A 26,275-nucleotide genomic window follows, 5' to 3' on the forward strand; every position below is an offset into this window, starting at 1 on the left:
CCTGTCTTGCCTGCATCACTCTCTCCTCCTCAGGTCCCTCCCATCTGCCCCTCACCATTTTGCCCTCGGCCTGTGGGCCCTCTGGCCTGGCGCCCGCATCCTCACCCTTCGGCTGCCTGTCTGCCTACCAGAGGGGTCTTTTTTGTTCTTTTTGTTGAAAGCCAAGTTTTTATTTGTTCATTCCTTGCCTTTGGAGTACTCGTCAATGACATCCTTGGCCTGAGATTCTTTGCTGTCATCCTTAACCACCACACAACCGCAACCAGCCACTTTCCGAGTCTTCCTTCTCTGTCACTTTTACAGAGGCCCATCCGTTCCCCTAGTTTCTGGTTGTCATCAGCCTTAATTAGGTTGAGCTGGTGTTCAGCGCCAGGGGCCTCCACCAGCCCGGCAGACACAGGCTCATGCATTGGATTCAGGACACAGACATGGGCTTGGCGCTTGGCCAAGGCCTTGGCAGCTTAGCAGCTTCCACGTGCTAGGCCTTCGTGGACGAGGCTGGTGTCCAGCACCTCTCGGGAAGTAGTACTAACGTCCATTACCTCTGCAGCAGCAGTGCTTTCCTGGGCCATGGCGGTGGGTTATGGGTGGAGCCAAATCCTAAATGCACACATGCGACTCGGTGGCAGCAGGAAAAGAAAAAGCCAGAGGGGGAGATATCTCTGTACCCTCCCCTCCTCCCCACTGAAACCCTCTATTGCTTCTGCATTGTCCTCTGGGTGCACTTTGACCCTCTGCCTGGCACAGGCTTGTGCCTGTCTGTCTCCCAGCCTCCTCTCTGCCAGTCTGCCCATCCTGCCTGCAGGTCCTGGAATGCCCTGTGTGCCACCCTGCCCCTCTGCGCATGCTGTTCTCTCTGTCAAGAATGCCCTTCTACCTCTTCACCTGGCTAAGCCCTTCTCATCTGTCAAATCTTAGCTCAGGCATCATTTCTTCCCAGTAGCCTTTTCTACTCCCTGGGGGAGCGGAGCCCCCTCTGGGCTCTAGCCCCCATGTGCCTGTCTGGTTTGTGGTGTCCTTGCCTTTGTCCACGCCGCCCCCCCCCCCCCCCAGACCCAGGATGCCTCCCTCTTCTGACTAGGAACTCTCAATATCTTCTTCTCCCCACTTCATGCTGTGCCCCTCATGCTGTCCCCAGATCCCTCTGAGCAGCCCCCCCAACTCCTGTGTCCCCAGCTTCTCGGCCGAATCGGAGCTGGAGAAGGAGCAGTGGCTGGAGGCCATGCAGGGAGCCATTGCCGAGGCCCTGTCTACCTCGGAGGTGGCCGAGCGCATCTGGGCTGTGGCCCCCAACAGGTTCTGTGCCGACTGTGGGGCTCCCCAGCCTGACTGGGCCTCCATCAACCTCTGTGTCGTCATCTGCAAGCGCTGTGCAGGTGTGTGTCAAGTGGGGCACCAAGCTGAGGCAGGACAGGGCTGGAGGGCTGGGATGGCAGGTGGCTTGTCTGGCGGGAGGGGCCAGAGCGAGGACAGTAGTCAGAGATCACTGTTTATGATGTTGCACCTGTGCGCCGAGCCTTTCCCACCATGACTAACCTGCAGCCCTCACATCGCAAGGCAGGGATTCCACTTCTCACATCATGGGTGGGGACATTGAGGCACAGAGAGGCAAAATGGCTCATTCAGGGTCACCTGGCAAGTAAATGAGTCTGGATTTGAGCCCAGGCCTCTTGGGTTTCAGCACCCCTGTCACATCAGCAGAGCAGAAGGAGGTGAGGCAGGAGGGGATGGCAGGGGCCAGGCCAGGCAGGGCTTTGCCTGCAGAGGGAGCAGCTGGTGTTCCCTCCAGAGAGGGGTGGGAGGGACATGGCCACATTTGTGCGTCAGACTCTGGCTGGTGGGTGGAAGCTAAGTTGGAGGAAGTGAGACAAGAGACCAGTGAGGAGGCTGCTGCGGGATCCCTGAGAGAGAGGAGGCAGCCTGGTCTGGGGCAGTGATGGAGATCATTCGAGAGATATTCAGGATGTACGGCATACAAGTCCCAAAGACAGATCATACGAGGAGGATGAGAAAGAAAGAGGGCAGAGCCCAAGATTCATTCATCTATTCAACCAGCATTTGTTGAGGGTCTGTGATGCACCAGATGCTGTGCTAGCTGCTAGGGATTGGGTCCCCAGGGGAGCTGACAATGCCCAGGTGGCAGCTTTGGGCGGCTAGAGGTGGAGACCCAGGGGGAGGAACCGTTCTGGGGAAGTTGCTGAGCTCTGTGAAAAACCCTGAAGCCTGTGAGATGTTCAGGGCAAATGTCCAGGAGACCTTGGGCTGTGAGGTCTGGGTGCAGGAAAGCGAAGGCTTGAGTGGAGACCAGATTAGGGAGGCATCAGTTCGTGGAGGGGTGAGGGTGACTGGAGTGGACGAGGGACTCCATAGGAGGCTGCAGAGGGACGTGGGGCCAAGACTAGGGCCAGGCAGAGCCAGGCACTCCTAGTGCCCCCAGCTCCCTCCCTGCTCCAGGGGTCCTTTGTGGAACCTGTGGCTGAGCAAGGCTGCATTCCTTCCAGCCCCAACCCCCGTCTCTCCTTTCATTCAACAGAGATTTGTTAAGTGCCAGGCTTTGTTCTAGGTACTGAGGCTAGACTCTAACTAACAGGTAGTCAAGGTTCCTGCTCTCCTGCCGCTTCCATTCTGGTGGGGAGAGGCAGAAACTACATACATGAACCAAGGGAACCCATAGAGGTATTGGCTAACAACAGGTGCGAGGCAGAAATGTGTTGTTTGTCTGGGAAGCCTTCTTGGAGAAGGTGACATGTCCGCTGAGAGCTGAATGACAGGAGGGAGCAGCCCTGGGGAGATGGAGGAAGAGAGTCCAGGCAGAAACAACAGTGAGCGCAAAGGCCCTGAGGCAGGAATGAGCATGGACAGTTAGAAGAGAGTGGAGGAGAGAGGGGTTTGAGATGAGATCGCAGGGGAAGTGGGTAAGGACTTTAGATCTGATTCTGGGGATCCACTGGAGGGTCTTATGCAGGGATTTGAAGGGGATTTGCATTTTAAAGAGACCCTTCTGGCTGGGCTTATGTGGAGAGTGGCCTGCAGGAGGCCAAACATGGTTATAGGGATCCAGCTAGGGGCTCCTGCAGGAGCCCAGGTGACAATTTCAGGGTTCAGTCTTGTGGTGTGGGGAGCAGAGCTGTGTGGCTGGATTCCGGAGCTGTGCGGGTGGTGGAGCTGCAGGCCTAGCCCCTGGGTTCTGCCCGTGGCTTCTCCGTCTGTCCCTGAATGGGCACTGGGTGGGTGGGGGAGTGAGCGCTCCTGTGAAGGAGAGGGCCTCGATGACCCTGAATCTGGCCCTGTCTCCAGGGGAGCACCGTGGCCTGGGTGCTGGCATCTCCAAGGTGCGAAGCTTGAAGATGGACAGGAAGGTGTGGACGGAAACACTCATTGAGGTGGGAGGCCCCTGCTTGCCACCTACATTTGGAGTCTGCCCCGCTCAGCCACTGCCTGGGTCTCCCAGCCCCGTCTCCCCCATCTCCCCAACCCCAGCATCCTGGAGCTAGAGGAGACCTTTGGGATCATCTGGTGGTTCGGGATTTGGGAAAAGTTGATTTTTGACAAAGTCAGCAAACTGGCCAGTGAGCTAAGAATGTTTTTACAGTTTTAAAGGGTTGTAAAAAAAAAAAAAAAAGAATGTACAACAGAGACTGTGTGTCCTGCAAACCCTTGCTTCATTTTATCTGTACTCCTATGTGCCAGTGTGTAGGAGCATGTACGTTTGGGGGCACACTCATATATGTACATTTGTGCCTGTGTACTTGGGGTTCCCAGGTACTCCCACGTGTGGTAATTACAGGGGAGAAGGTACGTCAGGCTGGACCCAGGGCCCGACCACACAGGGCCTTCCTGACAGCCTCAGACAAGTTGCAGCCTCCAGAGCAGTTTGGGTGTCATGTTCCCTGTGAGTTAGGGTTTGAATCCCCAGTTTACAGAAGAGAACTTTGAGGCCCAGGGAGAGAAAATGACTTGCCCAAAGTCACAGAGTCAGTCAGTGGTGGCAAGGGCTATTTCTGCTTTGTTCTCTGCTGTGACCCCAGCACCCCACACAGGACCTGACAAAGAGGCCAGTGGGGACACCCAGGAAGTGGCTGTGGAACGAATGATCAGCAGAATGAAAGAATGAATAAACTAGGCCCCTGAATACTGGACCCCTGGGACCCCCAGAATCTGCACCCACTCCTCTTCCCCTGAGCCCAGAGAGGCATGTCAAGGATGGGAGATGTTTCCCAAATCCCACTGACTGACAGGGTGGGCCCTCCCCACCAAGCTGTGATAGCCTCAGGAACGCAGAGTTCCAGATGTGGGACTGGGTGGCAAACAGCAAGGCCCCCAACCAGGCGCCTGCCATGGGGCATCCACCTGTCAGACTGCCTGCCTCTTGTCCCATCACAGACTGCCTGCTGGCTCTGGCCTGGGGCTGTTGGGGAGCACCCACAGCCACCAGCAGGCCGGGCTGCGCTCAGCTTCCCTGATGGGAAAGTGGGCTGGTGGCCTGGCTCTCCCAGCCCCTCACTGACAACCGTAAAACCAAGATGTGCCGGGCACTGGCCCCTGGCCGTAGGCTGCCCCTCTAACCTCTTGCCCACACCCTCAGCTCTTCTTACAGCTGGGCAATGGCACTGGGAACCGCTTCTGGGCAGCCAACGTTCCCCCAAGTGAGGCCCTGCAGCCCAGCAGCAGCCCTAGCGCCCGGCGGCGCCACCTGGAGGCCAAATACCGCGAGGGCAAGTACCGCCGCTACCACCCACTGTTTGGCAACCAGGAGGAGCTGGACAAGGTCAGGGCACTGGGCCTCTGGGGCCCCTTGAGACTACCTGCTTTTCCCTACACTGTCATGGCCCCTTGAGACCACCCCCTTTCTTCCCGTCCTCTCATTCCTCTCAGCCCATCTTTTCCACCAGTTCAGAGTGATGAGCTGGCATATGGGGAAACTGAGGCCCAGAGGGCGGAAGGGCCCTGCCTAAGCCACAGGGAGAGTTGGGGCAAAGCAAGAAGGAGCCAGGTCTGACCCTTGGGCCAAGGCCATGTCTCCAGCATCTGTCTGCCTCCCCCACTCCTGATTCCTCTGTCTCCCGCACCCCATCCTGCTCCTTCTGAATCCTGCCAAAAGGAGTGAACTTGATGGGGATGCTATTTCCTGTCAGGCTCATGAAAAACAGCTGGCTGCTCCGACCCACTCCCTTCCACACCCTACTCAAGATGAGGCCCCATGTGGGCCCCAGGCCCCAACAGGCTGGGAGCCAAGCCCTGGGCCCTGGTCTGGCTCACCCTGAGTAGGAGGTAGCCTGCTCCGAGGCAGGGGGATGCCACTTGTGACCTCTGTTCAGCCTTCAGCCCCTCCCCCAAGCAGCCCCACCCAGGCCGGCTCAGTCTAGCTAGAAGCCCAGCGGGAGCTAGGCCTCCACCTCCCAGGAACCCAGGCGTCCAGCCCCCGGCCCAGCCCAGTCTAGCCCGCCAGCCAGGAGGGGCGGCAGCTCCCATTGGTTGGGAGGACTGGGCAGGCAGTGAGGAATTCAAATGTGGGAGGAATTAGCTACAAAGCACCCCCTCTGCCCTTCCACAAGGCAGAGGGAGCCAAAGAGGCTCTAGAGAACAGGCTTGGCGCTGACAGGGTCCTGGGGCTGCCACAGGGGTGAGACCTAGGCCGCTGGGACCCCCAGCCTCTGCAGGGCAGCCCCTGCCCACCCTCCACGCTTGGCCTTTCTCTTCCTCCTCCTCCCCTCTCTTTCTTCCTCCATCTCTTTCACCCTGAGGATGGGTCCCCAGCCCTGGGTGACTCCTTCCTCGTGCTCCCTCTCCGCCTCCATGCCGCCTTTCCCATTGGCCCCTCACTCTGGCTTGGGCTGACCCTCCCCTTCCTCCTCCCAGGCCCTGTGTGCTGCAGTCACTACCACGGACCTGGCTGAGACCCAGGCGCTCCTGGGCTGCGGGGCTGGGGTCAGCTGCTTCTCAGGGGACCCAGAGGCCCCCACGCCCCTGGCTCTTGCTGAGCAGGCGGGGCAGACACTGCAGATGGAATTCCTTCGGAACAACAGGACCATGGGTGAGCAGCCGGTGGGACTGTCTGCCTCGAGGGGTGGGGCCTCCCTGCTGCCAGGGTTGGGCCCTTTGCAGGGGATGCTGGGTGGGGGTCTACAGGGGTCTGTGGGTCACCCTGGGAGGTGTGATTTACATACCATTTGAGCTGTAATTGCAGCTCCTTGGGGGGCCCTGGTGCAGCAGTGTGTGTGTGGTTTGGGGTATGTTTGGGTTTGCATGTCAGTGTACATTTGTGCATCGGCTGCTCCTCCATACATGTGTCCCTTCGTGTCTCTGCATCTCTCTCTGTGTATTTGTGGGTCCCTCTCTGACCTGCAGTGTGGGCCCTCAGAGAGGCGTCTGTGTACCAGTGTCTCTGCATCCCTGAGCTGCTGTGGGTCTCTGTTTCCTTGCACCTGGGGGTGTTGACGGCTTTGGGGTTTGTGTTTGTGCAGAGTGTGCTGTGTTGCTGTGTGGGTGTCGTGTTGCATGTCTCCATGTGCGGGTGACCCACCGTGGCAGCCCTGTCCGCTGCTGTCTGGGTGGGGCTCTGCCACAGACTGGGGTTGGGTCCCATTTGGCTCCCACTCTGGGGGTGGGTAAGGAGGGCATGGTGGGGTGAGTGCTGCTGGTCACGGACCGGGGCTGGCCTCTGAGGCCACATCCCAGGACTGAGGGTGGAGCTCTGCGGCCAGGGCTCTGGGCTCGGGGCCACGGGTGGGTGGGGAGTGCTGGGCTGGATAGAGCCCAGGTGTCCAGGGAGGCACAGGAGACCACCCAGCTGGCTTGGGCTTTGGGACCGCTGGGAGAAGGGCTGGAACCAGGCTGCTTCCTGAGCTTTGCATCTTCTGGGACGAACCTCCCCCTGGGGATTGTTAGTGAGTTTACCCAAGGCCCTCGTCATTCTAGTGTACTGGCCCTATGCTTCAACAGGGAGAGTGTGTAGGCTGGGCTGGGGAATCAGGGGGGCTTCCTGGAAGGGGAGGCACTGGAGCTGGGCCTTGGGAGAGGGCAGAGTGGGTTAGGGGAAACTCTGGATGTGGCAGTGAGACGCTGCTAGTCTAGGGAGCTGGTGACTTGAATGAAAGCTTAGATGCCCAGCCCAAGTCGGGGTGAGGGGGGACATCCTTGGATGGTGAGCATGACCATTCTTTCCGCCTTCCCAAAAGAGGTACCTCGGCTAGATTCGATGAAGCCCTTGGAAAAGCACTACTCAGTTGTCCTGCCAACTGTGAGCCACAGTGGCTTCCTCTACAAGACTGCTTCAGCCGGCAAGCCGCTGCAGGACCGCCGTACCCGTGAAGGTGGGTGCCGGGCCAGACCCTGCCCTGGCCGTGGCATTCTGGCTTGGTGGCAGGGCAGGGAAGCCAGGGCTGGTGAGGCTGGTGGACCCATGATGGTGTCAAATGCACTCTGGCAGAGTCACCCTGAAGGGCTTCCTGGAGGTCGTCTCTGGTACACAGTAGGTGCTTAATAAATGGGCTGATTAGGGTGGGAGTAGGGCACAGCACTGTAGAGGAATTCACTGCCAGGGTTTCCTGTAGACTGAAGAAGCTTTTGTTGAGCCCCTCCTGGGGTGGGCCCTGTGCTGGGCGTCTGGTACCTGGAGCCTGCGGGTGGTAGGAAGTTGGAGGAGTAAGCTGAAAGCTCCGACCCTCTCTCATCTCAGCCTTCCATTTGCTCCCCACTCTGAAGCAAATCCACAGTCCTTAGCACATCCCACAAGGACCTGCACATCAGCTGCCCACTCCATCACCTCGCCAACCCCTCTCCTGTCCCTCACTCTGCTCCAGCTTTACTGGCCTCCGTGTTACTCCTCAGACACACATGTTTACTCCCACCAGGGCCTTTGCCCTTCTGTTCCCTGTCCCCAAAGTGCTTTTTCCCACGTATTTGCATGATCAGTTCCTCACTTCAGTCAGATCTCTGTTTAAATATCACTCAGAGACTTCAGCCCCGAACACTTTATCCAAAATAGCACACCCTGTTTACTCTACTTTTACACTACTTTCACACCATGGATCGGACAGTAATTTGTCTATTTATAGGTATATCTGTTGATTCTCTGCACCCCATTGGAATATGAGCCCCTCCTGGTCACCACCGTAGCCCCCAGTACCTAGAACAGTCCCGTCCACCCAGTGGGCACTTGGCAGATGTCTGCAGGGTGAAGTGACTGAGGCAGGGCTGGCGCTCCTGGAGGGAACCCAGCCTCGGGGGCAGGCTCCAGGACTCATTGCCCTCAAAAGGGCAAACGTCCTGTCCTCATAGACGGGACGAGAGACAGTGTCTGCTAGGGGAACACTGTTAAGGCCATTGCTCATGCATTCCTCAGCACTCCTGGAGGAAGCCCTCCAGCTCCCAGAGAGATTTCTTTGGAACTGTGTGATGTTCACCACCTCAGTGCCCCTGGGGCCCTGTCTGGTCCCCCTCCCTATGCCTGACAATGTCATTTATGTAACTGCCTGAGTCATCCTTCTTGCCCTGGGTTCCAGGAAGCTCTGAGCCATTGTAAAGCTCAGTGCTGTGAACTATGCAAGGCTGCATGGCCTTGACATTCTCTTCTTCCTCCCACCTTTCCTGGTCCAGATTCCCATTTCTGCTTCTTTAGGGGATCTTGTCATCTCCTCAGAGCCATTATAGGAGGAGGCAGAGTATAGAGTGATAGGAGCTGCTGGCAAAGGAGGGGAGAGTACAAGGGGGCATTTGGGCTGGCCTGGATGGATGGAGGGCGTGGAGGAGGGGACGGAGTGAGCAAAAGCAGGGGGTGTGGGGCGTGTGGTTGGAGACGTGGCTGGAGAGGTGGGCAGGGGCAGATCTGGCAGGGCCTTGAATGCCAGGCTGAGAGGGGCACAGATTTTGTCCTGAGGAAAAGGGGGGCATGGGACGATTTTGAGCAGAGAAAGGACAGAGTCTGATTTTAGCTAAATCACGTTTGAATCTTGGAAGAAGCAAGGCTGGGAGACCAATGAAGAGGCCGCTGCAGTGGCCCAGGGGAGAGTGTGGTCCGGGCTGGGATGGTGGGACTGCCGGGAGGAGGATGGGTTTGGGGGAAGCTTGTGAGCTACAATGAAGACAACACTGGTCATCTGGGAGGGGGCCTGGGGAGGATGTAGCAGTGGTATTCAGGTGAGGGTGGGGCGTTCCCTCATGGCTCCCCTGCCCAACTTCTCCCCAGAGTTTAGCCGACGCTGGTGTGTCCTTAGCGACGGGGTCCTGAGCTACTATGAGAATGAGCGGGCAGTGACCCCCAATGGGGAGATTCGGGCCAGCGAGATTGTGTGCCTGGCAGTGCCCCCTCCCGACACCCACGGGTGAGTGCCCCTGGGCAGAAACACAGATTGTTATTGCTATAAGGTCCAACCCCTCACTGGGGAGACAGGGAAACAGGCCCAGAGAGGGGCAGGCCCTCCCCAGGATCACACAGCAAACCTGGCTGTACTAGGGCTGAACCAGGTTTCCTGAGGCCCCAGCCTAGGCTTTTGCACCACCTCATAGTGGGGCAGGTGAAGGGCAGTCACAAGGTGGTGTGGGGGTGGGCCAAGGCGGGCTGGGGTGGGCCTGAACCCTGGCCTATGTATCTACAGCTTTGAGCACACCTTTGAGGTGTACACAGAGGGAGAGCGGCTGTACCTGTTTGGGCTGGAGAGTGCGGAACTGGCTCATGAGTGGGTCAAGTGCATTGCTAAGGTGGGCCTGGGTCAGTGGGCGGATGTGGGGAGAGTCTGACAGGGCCCAGGGTAGGACCTCCTGGCCAATCCCATGTATCCCAGCTCCTCCACCTCATGGAGCAGGGGCTGGATGGAGGGCAGCAGACACAGGGCAAACTTGTTGGGCCAACAGCCTGACATAATCTGCAGCCCCTGTGGGGGAGGTCAGGAGACCTATCTCAACTGTGTGGAGGAAGGGCCGTGGGCCTTGCACTCTGTGGGTGCTCAATACATGTTTAATAATGAATGACGGTCAGAGCCATCATAGGATGGACAGTGCTAGCTCCAGGGGGAGTGACCTCCTTGTCCTGGAGGAAGGAGGCAGGGAGACTGCAGGAGAGCTCTGCCCTGGGGACTAGAGCCAGGTGCCCTCTGGGGTCCCCTGTGTTGTGAGGGCCTGTGACTCTTATTTGTTTGTTCATTGATCAGTTGTCTGTGAACCTCCTGATGGTCAGGCCTCAGAGCCCTGAGGACCCACAGGAACCAGTCTGGATCCTGGCTCTTCAGTGGCTCCCATGCTGGTGGGGGAACAGATGGGGTCTAGACAGCACCAACAATGTATCGGTGCTACAACAGAGGGCAAGAATGCTTGTGCACCATGGGGCCCCAGAGAAGGGACATCCTTGATGGTGTCTGGGTAGGTTTTCAGAGAACGGCACGTCTGAGTGGGTATGAAGTGGGGCATGATGCCCAGTTTGTTCATCATGCTGGGTTCTGCCCTGGGGAAGATAGAGGAGGAGCTGGGTGGGAAATGGGCATGTGCCCACGAGCTAAAGAGCTGGGGTGTCCTGGGTAGGCAGTGCTGTTGGCTGATGCATCTCCCCGGGCGCCTCCCCTCTCCCTGGCCTCCCCACCAGGCGTGTGTGCCTCCCCTGGCTGAGGATCTGCTGGCCCGGGATTTTGAGCGCCTTGGGCGCCTACCCTACAAAGCTGGCTTGAGCCTACAGCGGGCCCAGGAGGGCTGGTTCTCCCTCACCGGCTCCGAGCTCCGTGCTGTCTTCCCAGAAGGGCCTTGTGAGGAGCCGCTGCAACTTCGGAAACTGCAGGAGCTTTGTGCGTGGACCCAGACCTGGGCCCCCAACCTCCAGGGCACCCCATCCTGGGCTCCCAGGCCCCCTGCCCCTCCCCGGAAGTCTGAACTCTACCCTGGCCTGGCCAGAAGGAGCCAGCCTGCCTTCTCATGTCCTCTCCTGCCCTTGGGGTGCATCTCAGTGACTCCATGTATTGGCGGGTGGGTCCTGGGGGTGTGTGTGCCCAGAGAACCTCAGGAGGGAGCAGGTTGGGGACCATGAACAGGGCCTGGGCCTCACCTCGACTGGCCCCTCCACAGCCGTCCAAGGGGACAGCGAGAACCAGGTGCTGGTGCTGGTGGAGCGTAGGAGGTGAGCCCTGGCCTCCCTGAGGGGCTCTGAGAAGTCTGTGGCAGTCCGACAGGCCTGGGGGGGGTGGGGCAGGGACAACCCCCAAGTGACTGACTGTCTCCGGCCCAGGACGCTGTACATCCAGGGCGAGCGGCGGCTGGACTTCACGGGCTGGCTGGGGGCCATTCAGAAAGCAGCGGCCAGCTCAGGGGACACGCTGTCGGAGCAGCAGCTCGGAGACTCAGATATCCCGGTGATTGTGTACCGCTGTGTGGACTACATCACGCAGTGCGGTGAGCCCCGCCCCCAGGACAGGCCCCGCCCCCCAAGAGAGACTTGTACCTCCTGCCCCCCTTCCCAGGATCCCTTTCAAAGTAGCAAGTCCCCTTGACCGGCGTCGTCCTCCCCCCAGCAAGGCCCCTCGGCATTGTCCCTGCCCCCAGCTCAGCCCCACCCCCCCTCCAGGCCTGACCTCCGAGGGCATCTACCGCAAGTGCGGGCAGACGTCGAAGACACAGCGGCTGCTGGAAAGCCTGCGGCAGGACGCTCGCTCCGTGCGCCTGAAGGAGGGCGAGCAGAACGTGGACGACGTCTCCTCAGCGCTCAAGCGCTTCCTGCGGGACCTGCCCGATGGGCTCTTCACGCGAGCCCAGCGCCTAGACTGGCTGGAGGCCTCAGGTAGGTCCTGCAGCCGTGCGCAGCTGGAGACTCAGGCCACTGCCCCCCAACTCAGGATTCCCTCCTCTCCCATCACGCACCTCGTGTCCCAGCCGACAGGCTGCAGTCCTCTCCTTCCTCTGCTTCTCATTCCTGTTGGCACTCTGTACAGAGCCAGGGTCTCTTGGAGGTGGAGAATTCTTTATCCTTGTTGAGTGCCTGGTGGGATTTGACTTGGACTGGGGCAGGGATGCTGTCACCTAGGATGAGAGGCCGAGCAGCCAGAGGGGTGGGAAGGGGAGGTGGTTACAGGAGGGGTCCTGACCTGCCCTATCTCCCCCCACCCAGAGGTTGAGGATGAGGAGGAGAAGGTCTCCAGGTACCGAGAGCTCCTGGCACGTCTGCCCCCAGTCAACCGGGCCACGGTGAAGGCCCTCATCAGCCACCTGTACTGGTGAGGAGTGGTGCTATCACAAGGCTCTGCGGGAAGGGATGGAGAAGATTCTGCTACTCCCAGGCCTGCCACCGCCCGCCCTGGGAACCAGGGAGGCCTGGGAGCTGAGTGTAGACTTAGGGTGTGCTCTGACCTTGGATGCTTTGTGTCCACCTGACTTCCTGCAGAGTGGGAGAGGAGAGGAGGTTTCAGCTCAGGGCCAGGGGACCTTGGCCAGGTCTCCCAGCTTCCCAGCCCTCTTTCTCCCCCAAGACCCAAGACATGGCCAGAAAAACTGTCCCCTCTTCCCCTTAACCAGTGGTCCACTCTGACCAAGACCTTCCTTGCCCTCACCCAGGGGCCAGTCATGGGCCTGTCAGGTATGGGAAGGTGAGGTGGGAAGTTCTGGGCTGAACTCCACTCAGAGCCTCTGTCCTCCCCTGTCCAGTGTCCAGTGCTTCTCAGACACGAACCAGATGAACACGCACAACCTGGCGATTGTGTTTGGGCCCACGCTGTTCCAGACTGATGGGCAGGACTACAAGGCCGGCCGCGTGGTGGAGGACCTCATCAGCCACTACGTAGTGGTGTTTAGTGTGCGTGCCCGGCCAGTGGGCGGTGGAGGGCAGGACTGAGCCTCCCGGGCAGCAGTGACGATCTGTCCCTATCCCTCTGTCCTTCCCAGGTGGATGAGGAGGAGCTGAGGAAGCAGCGGGAGGAGGTCACTGCCATTGTGAAGATGCGCGTGGCTGGTGCTGCCAGTGGGACCCAGGTGAAGGATGGGGCCTGGGGCAAGGGGCTCAGGCCAGCCACCTGCACCCGCTCCCAAGACCTCCAGCTGAGCCCTGTGTCCCCACAGAATGCCGGTGACTTCATCTGCACCGTGTACCTCGAGGAGAAGAAGGCAGAGACCGAGCAGCATGTCAAGGTTGGGGCCAGGGACCTAGAAGCCACAGGGTCAGAAGAGTCAGGCTGGGCCAGGCGCGGGCTCACATGGCTGGAGGAGCAGGGCTTCCATCCCAAAGGGAACCCCAGTTTGGGACCTGTTTCTGGCTGGTGCCAGGCCTGTCTCTTCCCTTCCTTCGCACCCAGCTCATCAGAGACACCCCCACCACTCAGAGATACCCCCTGCATCCCAGGACTCCAGAGGACCCTGAGAGGGGTGGGCTTGGCCCCTGGACCACACAGCAAGGCTGTGGCAGAGTAGGGGTGGGGGATAGGATAAGCTGATCTCCACGGTCACCGCAGATCCCAGCCTCCATGACAGCTGAGGAGCTCACCATGGAGATCTTGGATCGCAGGAATGTGGGCATCAGGGAGAAGGACTATTGGACCTGCTTCGAGGTCAACGAGAGGGAGGAGACAGGTGGGTGACCGCCGGGATTGGTGCAGGGTGTTGTGTGCCCTGTCCTTGTCTGGGCTGCAACCCCAGTCTGTCCTCCCCACCCCGCAGTGTGGAGACTGTGGTGGCGGGGGTTTTGGATGGTAGATGTTGCTGTCATGCCGTGATCTCAGTGGAGGTGGTGAGGGTGCACCGTGGGGGTCGAGGTGATGGCTGTGATGTGGCTGGCAGGAGAGACAGTGAAGGAGGTAGCTGGTGTCAGCTATGATGATGCTTTCTCGGGTGCAATGAGCGTGATGTTGCTTGCAGGGGTAGTGATGCTGAATTTAATAATGGGATTGCAGGTGACACTGTCGGTGGTGAAGGGGGTTGCAGGTGGTGATGACACGCAAGAAAAGTGGGGTGGGTGGTGGTGTGGATAAGAGTGGTTGTGGTGCTGTTGTGAGGGGCTGTGGTGGTGAAGGGGTGATACTGGCATTTTAGGGTGAAGGGCCGTGGCTGTGGAGGGGGAGGGTGTACCTGTTCATTTGTTTTACTATTATTTGTTGAGTCCAGGCTCTGGGCTGAAGAGCCAGACACACAGTCCCTGCCCTCATGGGGGTTAATCTGGTATGGCATAGAGATATTAATCCTATTATCACACCATAGACAGACGACTACAGCTGTTCACTGCTGGGAGGGAAAGGACCATGGGGCCACCAGTGCTTTTAACAGAGTCTCTGGCTTCTGAGTCCTAGAGCTGGAAGGTGAAGGAAGAGTAGGGGTTACTCGGTGAAGAGGAGTGGAAACTGTGCTGGCAAAGGCCCTGTGGTGGCCAGGACACCGCCTTCCAAGGAGCTTGAATTTAGGGCACTGAGGGGGTTGTGGGACACGGTGGGAGATAGAGGCAGAGGTGGCCACGTGGGGCCTGACAGCGATGCAAGGCTACTGACCAGTTGGTGATTGGGACTTTGAAAAGATTGCTGCTTGCTGCTGGGTGGAGAGAGGTGGGGGAGAGGGGAATGAGAGCACACACAGGAGACCTCTTTGAAGACCACCGTGTTAGTCCGAGGAGAAGATGGTAACGTGGCCAGGGTGGCGGCCATGGAGACGGAAAGAAGCAGAGAGATTTGACATGTGGAGGGAGGGTGAGAGGGAGGAGGGTTTCTTTCTGGCTTGAGTGGCCTGGTGGGTGGTCTATTCTCCCTGATGGGGACACACAGGGGAGGTCGCCGGCCTGGTTTTGGACGTGTGGGGTTGGAGCGGCTTTGGTCCCAGACAGAGGTGTGAAGCCTGAAGCTCGGGTGTGGGAGGGGTGGTCATGGGGATGTGTCGTGGCACTAGGAGGTGGTGGGAGTGGACGGTGCCGGTGGACATGTAGGTGATGTGTGTCCGTGTGCCAGCCCTTAGTGCTGGCAGGCCTCATGGCCCTAGTGACAGTGGGTGTGACCTCTCCCCAGAGCGACCCTTGCACTTTGCGGAGAAGGTGCTGCCCATCCTACATGGGCTGGGCACAGACAGCTACCTGGTGGTGAAGAAGCACCAGTCCATGGAGGCCATGCTGTTGTACCTGGGTAGGTGGTGTACCTGGGTGGGTGGTGTACCTGGGTGGGTGGTGTACCTGGGTGGGTGGTGCCTGCAGGGCTGGGCAGGCTCATGGGTCCCTCCATCCAGAGCCAGGGTGGGACCTGGTGGCACCAGGCAGGAACAGCTCAGGCAGGGGCGCCAGGTGGGCAGGCCTCTTTGGAGGCTGGGGCAGTTTTCTTCATCCCGGGACCCTACCCTGGGTGTCTTTGTCTGTGGGCAGGGGGTTGATGCAGCCCATGCCCCCTCCTCTCCTCCCCCAGCCAGCCATGTGGGCGACACCAAGCACGGCATGATGAAGTTCCGTGAGGACCGCAGCCTCCTGGGCCTGGGCCTGCCCTCAGGCGGCTTCCACGATCGCTACTTCATCCTCAACAGCAGCTGCCTGCGGCTCTACAAGGAGATCCGGGTAAGTGGCCCTGCTGGGTCCTGCCCTGCGATGGGCAGCTGCACCCGAGCGTGCTCAGACACCCATGCACAAACATTCCCCTGGGTCTGCCAATGGGAGCACACCCATCACAGGGTCTTGGGGAGAGCTGTAGACTCTTGGAGTCCTTCCTGCTGTGACCCTGGCTGGCCACTTTGCTGTGCCCTGGAGCCCCACTAGGCCCTGCTACCTAGATGCCATCACATCAGGCACATGTTGTCTCACCTGTAGCTGTGCCTTGGCACAGCACCCACAAGAACAGTCTACATGGTGACAGCCCCAAGTTGTGGCCCATCCATGTCTTGTCACTTCACAAGTTGTACCTCTTTCTGGCCCACTCCATGCCCACTTTGTCCACATGCCAAGTGTCCTCCCACACCAGACTCCAGACTCCATCCTGGTACCACCCCCCGCCGCCATCTTTTGCACACACATGCCACATCCTACCTTGCACCACTGCACACACTGTCCCAGCTCTGGACCTGAGCCTCCTTCTTCCGTAACCCTGATCCTCTATCAAACAGAGCCAGAGGCCATGGAGCGGGGTCCCTGAGACCGTGAGTAGCTGTGGGCCGACTGCTAGCTGCCTTACACCGCCTGGGGGCCAAGTGAGCCTGGAGCTCAAGCAGGGCTCCTGGCCATCTCCAGGCATGGCTCCCTGCCCCTTGCCAGTTGACAATGGGCCTCTACCTTAAGGCTTGTGGTCTAGGCTCCTGCCCTTCATCCCCAACCCTGTCCCAGAGTCCTTTCCCCAAGGTAGGGTCCCGCATCAGTGCGATGCTCTAGAATGTTCCAAAGGGCTCAGTGTGGAGGCTGTGGAGCCAGTAACGGAGGCCCCTAGGTTTGAGTTAGAGCTCTGATACTCATCTCCTGTCACCCTTGGAGCCACTCTCTGTCCAACCCTGGAGAGAGTTGCAGGGCTATCCAAATGTCTTTGCTGCTGCCCTGATCCTAAAAGGCCAGGGTGGGACTACAGAGGCTTGTGGCCTGTTCCCCGCCTGTGACAGCAGGGCCTTCTCCACCTCCCTGGTGGGTTGCCAGCCCTTGTTTGCACACCTCTGGGAGAGGGAAGCTCATCCACTCCTCCCTTGGGGCTCCCCTGTCCATAGAGGGATACTTCTGCCTGGAGAAGGGCCTTGCTCCGGTTTAGCTGAGAATCTGCCTCCTGAGGTGCCCCTGTGGGTCCCAACTGTGCTTCAGGGGCCGTAGAGCATAGATGCCCTGCAGAGACAGGCAGCGGAAACATGTTTCCAAGCCCAGGGGACTCGCCTGAGCTCCCACAGCTGCCCGACTCGTGTCTCTAGGCCTTCCTGCCCCTTGCATCTCCTGAGGACCTCCAGACAGGCCTGACTGCCATGGAGGGAGCAGAGCAGATAGAGCAGGACCCTGGCTTCTTCTCTTTGCACATTATACCTCTCTTAATGCCTCCTGGGCTCCTGCTGACCCTTGTGGGGAATGCCTCCTCTTCTCTCCCTTGCCTCTCTCTGTGATCACATTCTTCTTCTGGGCCTGTCCACCCCTCTAGTCAGTCCCCCTTGGTTCTAGGATGTTATGCTCCTGGCCCCCTCTGTCTAGGGGTGCTTAGCCCCTTGGAGCAGAGCAAGACTGTCAGTGTGGGCAAGGGGCAGTTGGAAAAGCAGCTGCTGATCCCTTGGCATGGAGGGGAGAAGGCAGGAGAGCTCGAATCAGGAAAAGACAGCTAATGTCTGTCAAGCCAGGCTTGGTGCTGGGCCCTTCACATACTGGGACGTAATCTCACCACTGTCCTGTGAGGAGGGCATCACCCCCGTTTCATAGGCCAGAAAGCAGGCTTCAAGTGACTCGCTCAAGGCCATCTCTGGGCGGCAGACTCTGACTTAAATCCAGATTGATTAGCATCAGAGCTCCAGCTGTTTACCCCTTGAAGGATAAGAGTGAAGGACTCAGCAGCAAGGGGCTGATCGGGGCCGGCCTGAGCAGTGCTCTCCCCAGGGGCTGCGGTACCTCGGGCCTGACAGAAGCCCCAGGAAGAGGGGTGTTTTGACTCCTGTGGTAATTCTGGTGTTTGCTGGTTTATGAGGCAGCAGGACAGAAGATTTGAAATTGGGACAGACCCTGGCAGTTCAGGATATGCGAACACCCAAGCCTCGTCCTGGGGAGTCTCTCGTGGTTAAAGACCCATTGGCACCTGGCAAAGGCACGTTCTAGAAAGATCTTGGTTCCAGCAGAGGTCTTTGAGCTTCAAGGGTTGAACTTCCTTCTTTGACAGTGACCTCATCCCTCAGAGAGGCTGGAAACATGAGCTGTTTCATTGGAAATAAGTCTTTGGGCACCAAAGAAGATGACACTGACTGACTCTCCACTCGCCCCCTAGTAGGCCCCGCAGCCTCCCTGTCTCGGCCCTGGACGTGCCATACACATGCTGCGCGTATGCCATGCATACTGGGGCCCGGGGAAGCGGAGGCCTGAGGACTGTTTTTCCAGATTCTTGAGGAGCCACCGCCTGGTTTGAGCTCAGTTCCTGCGGTCTCTCTGCGCTCTGACTGGAGCCATCATTCCTGTCACACCCCCAGGCCTGCTCCTTCCACTCTTGATTCAGTTTACTCCTCGCTTCTAGCTCTCTTCCCCTCATACCCGCAGCCTGCTTTCCATTCCCTCAGCCTGATTCCTTCTGTACCTGCAGCCCAGTTTTCCCTCCACCCTTTCTTCTGTCATGCCCTGAGCCTGGTGCCGTCTGTGCCTGCAGCCTAATTTCTTTTACAGCCTCTGTCTCAGTCTTTCCATCCCCTCTACGTGGTTTCTTCCAACCTACAGTTGGATTTCTTCAGTGCTCTCAGCCTGGCTTCTTCCCTGCTTGCATGTGGGTTTTTCCTTGTGTTCTCCCCACACCTTGTTCCCATATCTGCAGCCTGATTTCCCTTCCCTGGCCCCAATTCCCTCCCTGACACAGCCCTGATCATCCCATGCCTGCAGCCCGGCTTGTTCCAGGCCTTCTTGGGCATGTGACCATTGTCAGGTCAGGTGCTAGGTGTCAGAGATATAGGGCTCCCCCATCAGAGCCTTGGTCATTAGGGGGTTTAGGGCAAAAGGTCCCTAGTAAGCTCCTCTTAAACCACACCCCTGTGACAGCACCGAAGTCTCCACTAATCCTTAGGCAGCCTCTTCTTTTGTGACCTCACAGGAAAGGCCACCAGTTCCTGAAATTCTCCACTTCCCTGACAATGCCCTAGTCCCCTTTTTTCTTCCTGCTGAGGAGCCATGCCTGGGGGTGGCTGAGAGCGATGGTGGGGAACAGGGTAGAAGTGGCTCAATCTTTGACCCCCAGTTTCGGTTGTAAGTGAGTCCCGCTCCCCTGCCGTCCACCCCAGTGCCCCTGCTGGCTCCAGGGGTACCTGGTGGGGGCAGGGCTTTGAGCAGGTGGCTCTCAGAGCAGGAGGAGGGCTCATTACCTTACCCTCCAGCCAGCCTCTTCCCAGGGGGGTCATTGCTTCCATCCCCCTGCCTCCGAGCCAGCCTGCTCTTTTCCATAAGCGCAGACCCATGTGCAGAGGCGGGGCCGGAGGTGAGCATATCAGTGATCTGGCGCCCCTCCCCAGCACATCAGTCTCTCGCTTCCTGACCTAGACCACGGGGAAGTTCTTCCTTTGGTCTACCGAACAGCCGTTCTGCTTCAGCTTGAGTCATTAGCCTTCCCCTCGTGGAACCAAAGAGCTAGTAACTGCTGACCTACAAGCCTTCTTTTCACACGGTCAACCCTGGAGCCTCCGTGGGGCAGGGAAGGGTGACAAATATGTCACCTGAGACAAACAGACACAAACAGCCGCTGAGGCTCTCCGCTCACACTTGCTCGGCAGTTTTGTGTCAGAGCGTGATGTGCACACTTCTCCCTCCACCGACATCTGGTCCAGCCGAGGCTGCAAGTCAGTTCTCCAGTTGGCCGGGCAGCAGGGAGGCACTGGGAGTCACTCCTCTGGATGCCCCGCTGCAACGGCTGCCTCGGGGACTGAGGGTTGACTGTCTGATGCTGCTGCAGGGAGAGAGGCCTGGGGGGCTTCGTCGGGCAGGATTGTGAGCAGGGAGGGCTTTGCCAGGAAGGCTTCCTGGAGGAGCTTCCCCATGCTGGGATGCGAAGGGGGCTGGGAGAGGGAGGAGGGAGGTGCCCAGTTGGGAGAACCACCCTGGTGCCCACCCTAACTGGAGTGCCCTCTCCCTCTGCCCTCCTCCACCCCAGAGTCACCGGCCGGAGAAGGAGTGGCCCATCAGGAGTCTCAAAGTCTATTTGGGAGTGAAGAAGAAACTCCGGCCGCCCACCTGGTGAGCGGGGCTGGGGCCTGTGGGGGCTCAGAACTCATGGGGAGGCACAGCGAGGGGCTGTGAACCTGATGGGTTAGTACAGGGCTTCTGAGGGTGTGGTCCCCACACCAGCAGCAGCGTCACCTGGAAGCACGTTAGAAATCCAGATTCTCAGGTGCCGCTCAGACCTGCTGAACCGTGGGTTCTGGGGTGGGGCCAGGGGTCTGTGCCCCAACAAGCCGACCAAGGAGCCCCGAGTCCCTGTTGGAGGACCACTGGCCTGGATTGACATCCTGTCCCTGACTCACTCTGGGACCTTTCTGTGCCTCCCTTCCACGTCTGTCAAATGGGGAAAGTAATGGTACACCTGTTTCAAAGCGTGGTTGTGTGTTTTAAAAGTTGAAAAGTGATGCATAGCCACTGTTATTGTTAATAATTGCAGTCACTAGACTTGGTTTCCTGACTCTCCCCTCTCATCCCCTGGCTGTGCCTCTTTTTTTTTTTTTTTTTTTTTTAAGATTTTATTTTTTCCTTTTTCTCCCCAAAGCCCCCCAGTACATAGTTGTGTATTCTTCGTTGTGGGTTCTTCTAGTTGTGGCATGTGGGACGCTGCCTCAGCGTGGTCTGATGAGCAGTGCCATGTCTGCGCCCAGGATTCGAACTGACGAAACACTAGGCCGCCTGCAGCGGAGCACGCGAACTTAACCACTCGGCCACGGGGCCAGCCCCCCCTGGCTGTGCCTCTTGGGGATGTGCCTCTTGTGTCTCTTGGGGACTTGGGCTGGCCTGGGGTTGGGGGCGGGGGAGCCGAGGGCCTGGGAGGCTGGTGGGGGCTGTGAGGGGAAGAGGCAGTGGCCAGGTTGTGCTGCACCTATGAGAAGGCTCTGAACTCTGCCCCTGGCTCTGGCCTGGGCTTCTGGGCTCTGTCCTGGGCACCTGGGCTGTGAGGCCTCTGTGGGCTGTCAAGTGATCCCACCCGCTCCTCCTCTGCAGCTGGGGCTTCACGGTGGTGCACGAGACAGAGAAACACGAGAAGCAGCAGTGGTGAGCGAGGGCCCAGGCTGAGGAGAGATGGTAGCATGTCCCCCTTGATTGGGTCCCCCTACTTTCTAGATCTGTGCCCCACCCCGAAACCCTGGGCGGGGGAGACGGGCAGGATGACCCCGCTCAACTGGGCCCTTGGCAGCATCCAGACCTGTGTCCTACCCTGCAGGTACCTCTGCTGTGAGACGCAGATGGAGCTCCGGGAGTGGTTTGCCACCTTCCTCTTTGTGCAGGTACCCTGGGCAGGGATGGGGTGGGGTGGCATGGGATCCCGGGAGGCTCCATCATGGAAAACAGCTGTGTTTGCTTCTTTATTCTTCAGGCCACCAGTTACTTCAAGATTTTGAGTTGCTTTAAATTTGTTTGCTCGTTTACTCAGTAAATCCTTCCTAGTGCCCACTCTGGTCCAACCCTGAGCCAGGCACGCTATACACAGTGGGCCCGGGGCCCTGCCCTTGGGCGCTCCCCTGTGGAGAGGAAAACAGACCCAGAGTGCCTGTTCATCCCCGGGTGGTCAGTGCTGTGGTGACTAAGGGAAGCTAGGGACCCTGCCTCATGGAGCTGGTGGGGAGGGTGGGGACAGCAGCAGGGAGAGGGTGTCCTGGGAGCTGTCTTTGGGGACCAAACAGAAAGGGGAGTGGGGGGACAGCTTCTAGGCAGAGGGAATAGTTTATGCAAAGGCATGACAAGAAAACTACAGATTGTCCAATAGGGTGTGAAGGGAGAGGCCAGGAGTGCCAGAATTTGGCACTGGAAGGGGCTCAGGAGCAAAATCTCCAGGAGCCTTGAAGGCCGTGCCAAGGAAGCTGAACTTGACCTAGTCGGCAGTTTTAAAGGAGGGTTTTAAGCAAGAAAGAGTGGCGTGTGGGTTTGAGTCTGAGAAGGCTCATTTGGGGGCAGCATGCCAAGGAGGATGGACTGAAGGGCCGAGTCTGGCAGTGAGGAGGCCTGTGCGGTGGCTGCTGCAGTGGGCCAGGCGGGACAGGCTGGGGAGGACTTCGAGCCAGAGCAGGGCCAGAGGGGTGGTTGGACTTTAAAAAAGGTTTTTAAATGAGAGCTCAGAATTGTTTAGGGAGAAGGGACACAAAACTGTACCAGGGTCCTGGGCTGAGTTCTTTTAGCCCCGAGCTTCCTGGTAGTCAAGGTCTAAAGGGAAACAGGGTGGATCCTGTAGTTTTCTTGGCTCCTGGTGGAAGGAGGCAGACGTGTTTCTCCAGGACTGTTTCCTTGGTGCTGCATTCTTGAAGCGGTCTGTTTGTGGACCGGAGATGAGAGTTGTTAAGTAACATAACTGGCTGTGTTTTGCCAGGGATACAGTCATGTTCTCCTAACAGCAGCTGCTTCTCATGTCGGCTGGGATCAAAGCTGAGGGTGTCACCTCAGATCAGAGCTGGAGACATTCCTGGAAAGGGTGGGTGGACCCAGAGCTGAGTGTCTGAGCGAGTCGAAGCTGAGCCCAGGCCCCAGCGCCCTTCCTCTCCCCTGCTCCCTAGCACGATGGCCTGGTGTGGCCCTCGGAGCCCTCACGCGTGTCCCGGGTGGTGCCTGAGGTCCGGCTGGGCAGCATATCGCTGATTCCCCTGCGCGGCAATGAGAACGAAATGCGCCGGAGTGTGGCTGCCTTTGCTTTGGACCCCCTTTCTGTGAGTGGCCCTCCATCCCTATGGGCAAGGGGCTGGGGACATGGCTGGAGCCGGCTTTCCACCTGACTCACCTCTCTACTCAGCTTCTCTGAGTGCCCATGACCCATCCCTCCATCTTCAGTAGGAGTCCTGACAGGCCCCTTTGGTTCACACAGTTCGCGGGAGCCCCCTCTCTGCCTGGCCCCTGGCCCCTGCGAGCCTTCACAAAGTGCTGATAGAATCTGGGCTTCTGTGCCTTCCCACAGCTCCTCCGAAACGTCTGAGCGCAGGAGCCAGCCCCAGGCTCTGGGACTCTGCCGCCATGAAGCCTTCCTGTTCAGACACCCTCATGCCCTGCGTACCTGGTGTGAGCCCACAGGAGGCGCATGAGGAAGCCGCACCCCCACATCCCACATCCTGACTGCAGTACGGGGTTCCCTGGTTGGGGCATGGGGGGCAGCGGAGTCTGCCTGAGGAGGAACCCCCCACCTGGTCTGTTCAGGAGCTCGGTCCTCCTGGCCTGGCCTGTGCCCCCCCAGGGTCACCTACCCTGAGTTTGAGGGGTTGGAGAGATGGGCATTAATCAGGAACTCTGGAGGACCGTCATCCTCACAGAGGCTCGAGGCCCTGGGCCCCCGCTGGAAGGGAGCCCACCCCCCTGCCACAAACTCCAGAACGGCAAAAGGCGGATGCTGTAAAGGAACACTCAGCTGCAGTGGGGAGGGAGCTCTTGGGTCGGTTTCTACAGGGCCAAGAACTGGACTTGGGGGACGTCAGCCCCTCTTCTGTCTGGGCTGACTGGGGGGGCCCAGGCCACCCAGTGCCCCTTCCCCACTTTGGGGACCTTTTGATAATATAAATATATCTGTATATTTTATCCTGTGGTACTGAGGCCTGCGACTGGTTAGGGATTTTCGGTGTCCCGGGATAGCAGGGGACAGGAGGTCAGGAGACCCAGTGGTGAGTGCCTAGTGCCCTGAAGCTGGGACTTGGGCTCTGCTCTCTCCAGGCCTGAGCCATTCAGACACTCTCCCCTGTCCCAGGCTGAGCTCCGGCCTCGCTCCACACCGTCTCCACTGAGCTCCTGTGCAGCCAGGGTGGGGAATGCTGGTCCTGATCCCAGCCAGGACAGACCCCAGCTGGACGGAGCCCCTCTCCCTGCTGCAGTCTGACCCGGGGCCTGGGTGTGGCATGTGAGTGACTCGGGGCAGCCCCTCATCAGCCCTTCTGGAGGCACAAGGTCAGAGTCACAGGAGCTTTATTCAGTTAGGAGGAAGGGCCCCAGGTTCCCCTTGGCTTCTGTGCACACCCCTCCAGAGGCGGCCTCACTGGGCACTGCCTGGCCATCTCCTCCAAGAAGAGAAAGCCCTGGCAAGTTGGGGAGATAATGAGCTGTTCCGAGAAGGATTCGGGACTCCCTGGGAGAGTGCCAGACACCACATTCCCGCCTCTGCCTAGAGCCTCATTACTGTCCTCTCTTCAGGGGCCCAGCGGGCAGACAGGCTGACCTCTCAGCCTCAGCCTCCGCCAGTGGGGCTGGGCAAAGGAGGGGGAGGGTGGGTCACGTGACCTCTGACTCATGTGATCCAGCTCAGGGGGGAGGCCTGGGTGTGGATGGGGGTCTTGGGGACCTGGACTCCAGGTTCCTTGTTCCTGTGTTTCAGGAAGGGGGGTAGATGCCAGGTTGGAATTGGTTCTGTGGCCTGTTTCACAGGCTGCAGCTAAGCTCCTTGAGTCTCCCACTGTTATCCTGCCCTAGGTGGGCTGCTCCAGGCCAGGCTGACCATGCACCTGCAGCCAGGACAAGACCCTTGTCCAAAGGGTCAGGGGCTAGAATTCTTCCCTGGACCTGACCTTGGACTGACCAGCTAGCCCTGAGGCCCAGAGAGAGCATGGGTGAGACTGGAGCTCCCTCCCTTCTAAGCTGCCCATTGTTACTGCCTCTGTTCAGGGACTGGCTGCAGTGACTGCATTGGGCCACCAGGGGGAAGCCACAGACAGCTTAACTTTGCTGGTCTCATAATAGGTTCTGGAAGGCCCCGGTGTGGCCATCCTGGCCCAGGCCTTGTTCTTTTGAAGTGTGGGGTGGGACCTGTCCCTGCCTGTGCCCCCCAGGCTGGTGATATTCTGGAAGGCAGCACAGTGGAGGAATGCGCTTTGGGCAACTGGGCTACAGGAGCCAGGAGGAAGAGAGAGCAAACCTTTACTATGGGTCAGCACCAGTACTCTACGCCCTGTCTCCTCCTAGAGAGGAAGAAAACCAAGCCCAGAGAAGGGAGGTGACTTGCTCAGGGTCACACAGCTCTCCTGATTCAGGGCTGAGGTCCATTTTCACTGCCTCACTGTGGAGACTCCCTCCTCCACTCCCTTCCTGGTTCCAACTCTGCTCTCTTCTAAGTGGCCCCATTTGTCCCCTGGGGAAGGAGATCTGAACTGTCAGGAGTTAATGGTACCTTCAAATGCTTTCCCTTGGGATTGGAGATGACATCCCAACAGGAGCCTTCAGAGCACAACCTTAATGAATTACAGCAATGACAACAGTGTCGGCTGGATTAGGGCAGGAGGCTCTGCTGGTCTGTGTCACAAGGATTCCTAGAAATGGGGCCTCTTGGTACCCTTGGTCGTTTGATCACAGATTATTTGAGGTTGGGGTGGGGGGGATGGGTGAGGAGCCCAGAGCTGGACCTGCTGAGGGGTGAGGAGCAGCTCTTGGGGAGGGAGTGGGCTTCCAGAGGAGGAGGTGCCCCCAAGCTGACCCTGGAGACTGGAACTTGGCAGGTACACATGGTGGGGACGAGTCGAAGTATTGGGGGTGGAGGACAGGGCTTTGAGGGTCAACCCAAGTCCAGGCCTAATCTGAGGGACCACAGGGAGCCCTGGAGAGGAGGCTGTGGCAAGTCAGAGCCTGGGGAATGAGGATGTTGCGGATGGAGAGGAGGCTGAGGGGGGAGAGTGGGGGAGGGGCTGGGAGTGGGGGCTGGGAGGAGGGGGTGGGATGTCTGTCTCTCTCTCTTCGCCTCCTTCCTGCTCAACCTGGCCTCCCTGCAAGGCGTCCAGCAGCCACGGAGGGCCCCTGGGCCTCAGGAGACCCTTGGGCTCCACAGGAAATCGATGGGGTGGGGGAGGGGAAGACGGGCCCTGCCTCCCCGCTTCCTCCTGAGCTGATTGGAGGGGGCCTGGAGCTGGACCTTCTCTCCTAGCCCCTGCTCTGGTGGCTTCCAAGCCCCCTGCCCACAGCTGGCTGTTTTGGAAAAGCACTAGTCTGGATCCCAGCTGGACAGATGCCACCACTCCCATCTACAAGCTGTGTGGCTTTGGCTAAGTTCCTGAGGTCTCGGATCCTGGGTGTTCTCCTCTGTACTTTGGAGATATTCCTGGTACCTACTAACGGGAGGACTAAATGAGCTAATGAGGGTGAAGTACCTAGCACTGCCCCTTGATATTCCGCTTCCCAGATAGGTCTGGGGAGACATCATGGCATCCAGAGTCCTTTCCAGGCCCAATATATTTTCATTCAACAAGCCTTTCTTCAGTGTCCACTGTGTGCAGAGCTCAACTGAAGACAGTGGGAGCAGCTGTGCAAGGCATGTGGGGGAAGGAGGAGCCTTCTGGTGGGCTCCTGATCAGGAGACCTGAGGGAGGGGTGAGCTGAGAGGGCCAGCAGTGTTTCTGCAGGTGGGCTGAGAGGGAGACTCCAGGAGGGGTGGGGGGGGTGGGCATGAGCCTGGGCCAGCTGCTGTGACCCTGCAGTGAGCACCTGGTGTGGCTTGAGCTTAGTGCCCCACGGGCATTGTGGGGCCTGCCCCCCATGCCTTGTGTTGGGGTCTTTGCCTCT

At 58.8% G+C, this 26,275-nt stretch overlaps 1 protein-coding gene and 1 pseudogene across 12 annotated transcripts in view; one reads left to right on the forward strand and one right to left on the reverse strand.

Annotated features, from left to right (window-relative positions):
• Positions 1-23,324, forward strand: part of ARAP1 (ArfGAP with RhoGAP domain, ankyrin repeat and PH domain 1) — a 61,925-nt gene extending 38,601 nt beyond the window's left edge. For 5 of the 12 annotated variants that reach the window (XM_044751923.2, XM_070490767.1, XM_044751924.2 and 2 more), the window contains 24 exons: positions 1,177-1,376; positions 3,298-3,383; positions 4,586-4,768; positions 5,860-6,034; positions 7,179-7,313; positions 9,188-9,323; positions 9,597-9,699; positions 10,577-10,772; positions 11,050-11,101; positions 11,210-11,373; positions 11,546-11,758; positions 12,086-12,191; positions 12,619-12,766; positions 12,856-12,942; positions 13,030-13,098; positions 13,419-13,536; positions 14,952-15,065; positions 15,339-15,484; positions 16,027-16,059; positions 19,713-19,795; positions 20,768-20,818; positions 20,988-21,051; positions 22,312-22,461; positions 22,707-23,324. In XM_044751923.2, the coding sequence (XP_044607858.2) occupies positions 1,177-1,376; positions 3,298-3,383; positions 4,586-4,768; positions 5,860-6,034; positions 7,179-7,313; positions 9,188-9,323; positions 9,597-9,699; positions 10,577-10,772; positions 11,050-11,101; positions 11,210-11,373; positions 11,546-11,758; positions 12,086-12,191; positions 12,619-12,766; positions 12,856-12,942; positions 13,030-13,098; positions 13,419-13,536; positions 14,952-15,065; positions 15,339-15,484; positions 16,027-16,059; positions 19,713-19,795; positions 20,768-20,818; positions 20,988-21,051; positions 22,312-22,461; positions 22,707-22,724 (2,830 nt within the window). In that variant the 3' untranslated portion in view covers positions 22,725-23,324. Of the gene's footprint in view, positions 1-1,176; positions 1,377-3,297; positions 3,384-4,585; positions 4,769-5,859; positions 6,035-7,178; positions 7,314-9,187; positions 9,324-9,596; positions 9,700-10,576; positions 10,773-11,049; positions 11,102-11,209; positions 11,374-11,545; positions 11,759-12,085; positions 12,192-12,618; positions 12,767-12,855; positions 12,943-13,029; positions 13,099-13,418; positions 13,537-14,951; positions 15,066-15,338; positions 15,485-16,026; positions 16,060-19,712; positions 19,796-20,366; positions 20,543-20,767; positions 20,819-20,987; positions 21,052-22,311; positions 22,462-22,706 lie in introns of those variants that run through there. The other 7 variants (XM_044751925.2, XM_070490768.1, XM_070490774.1 and 4 more) reach the window with 3 other exon arrangements.
• Positions 88-708, reverse strand: LOC123278638 (small ribosomal subunit protein eS12-like; annotated as a pseudogene).
• Positions 23,325-26,275: the final 2,951 nt, after the last annotated feature.

The sequence above is a fragment of the Equus asinus genome, chromosome 20 (genome assembly GCF_041296235.1).
Source record: "Equus asinus isolate D_3611 breed Donkey chromosome 20, EquAss-T2T_v2, whole genome shotgun sequence".
NCBI classification, from domain to species: domain Eukaryota; kingdom Metazoa; phylum Chordata; class Mammalia; order Perissodactyla; family Equidae; genus Equus; species Equus asinus.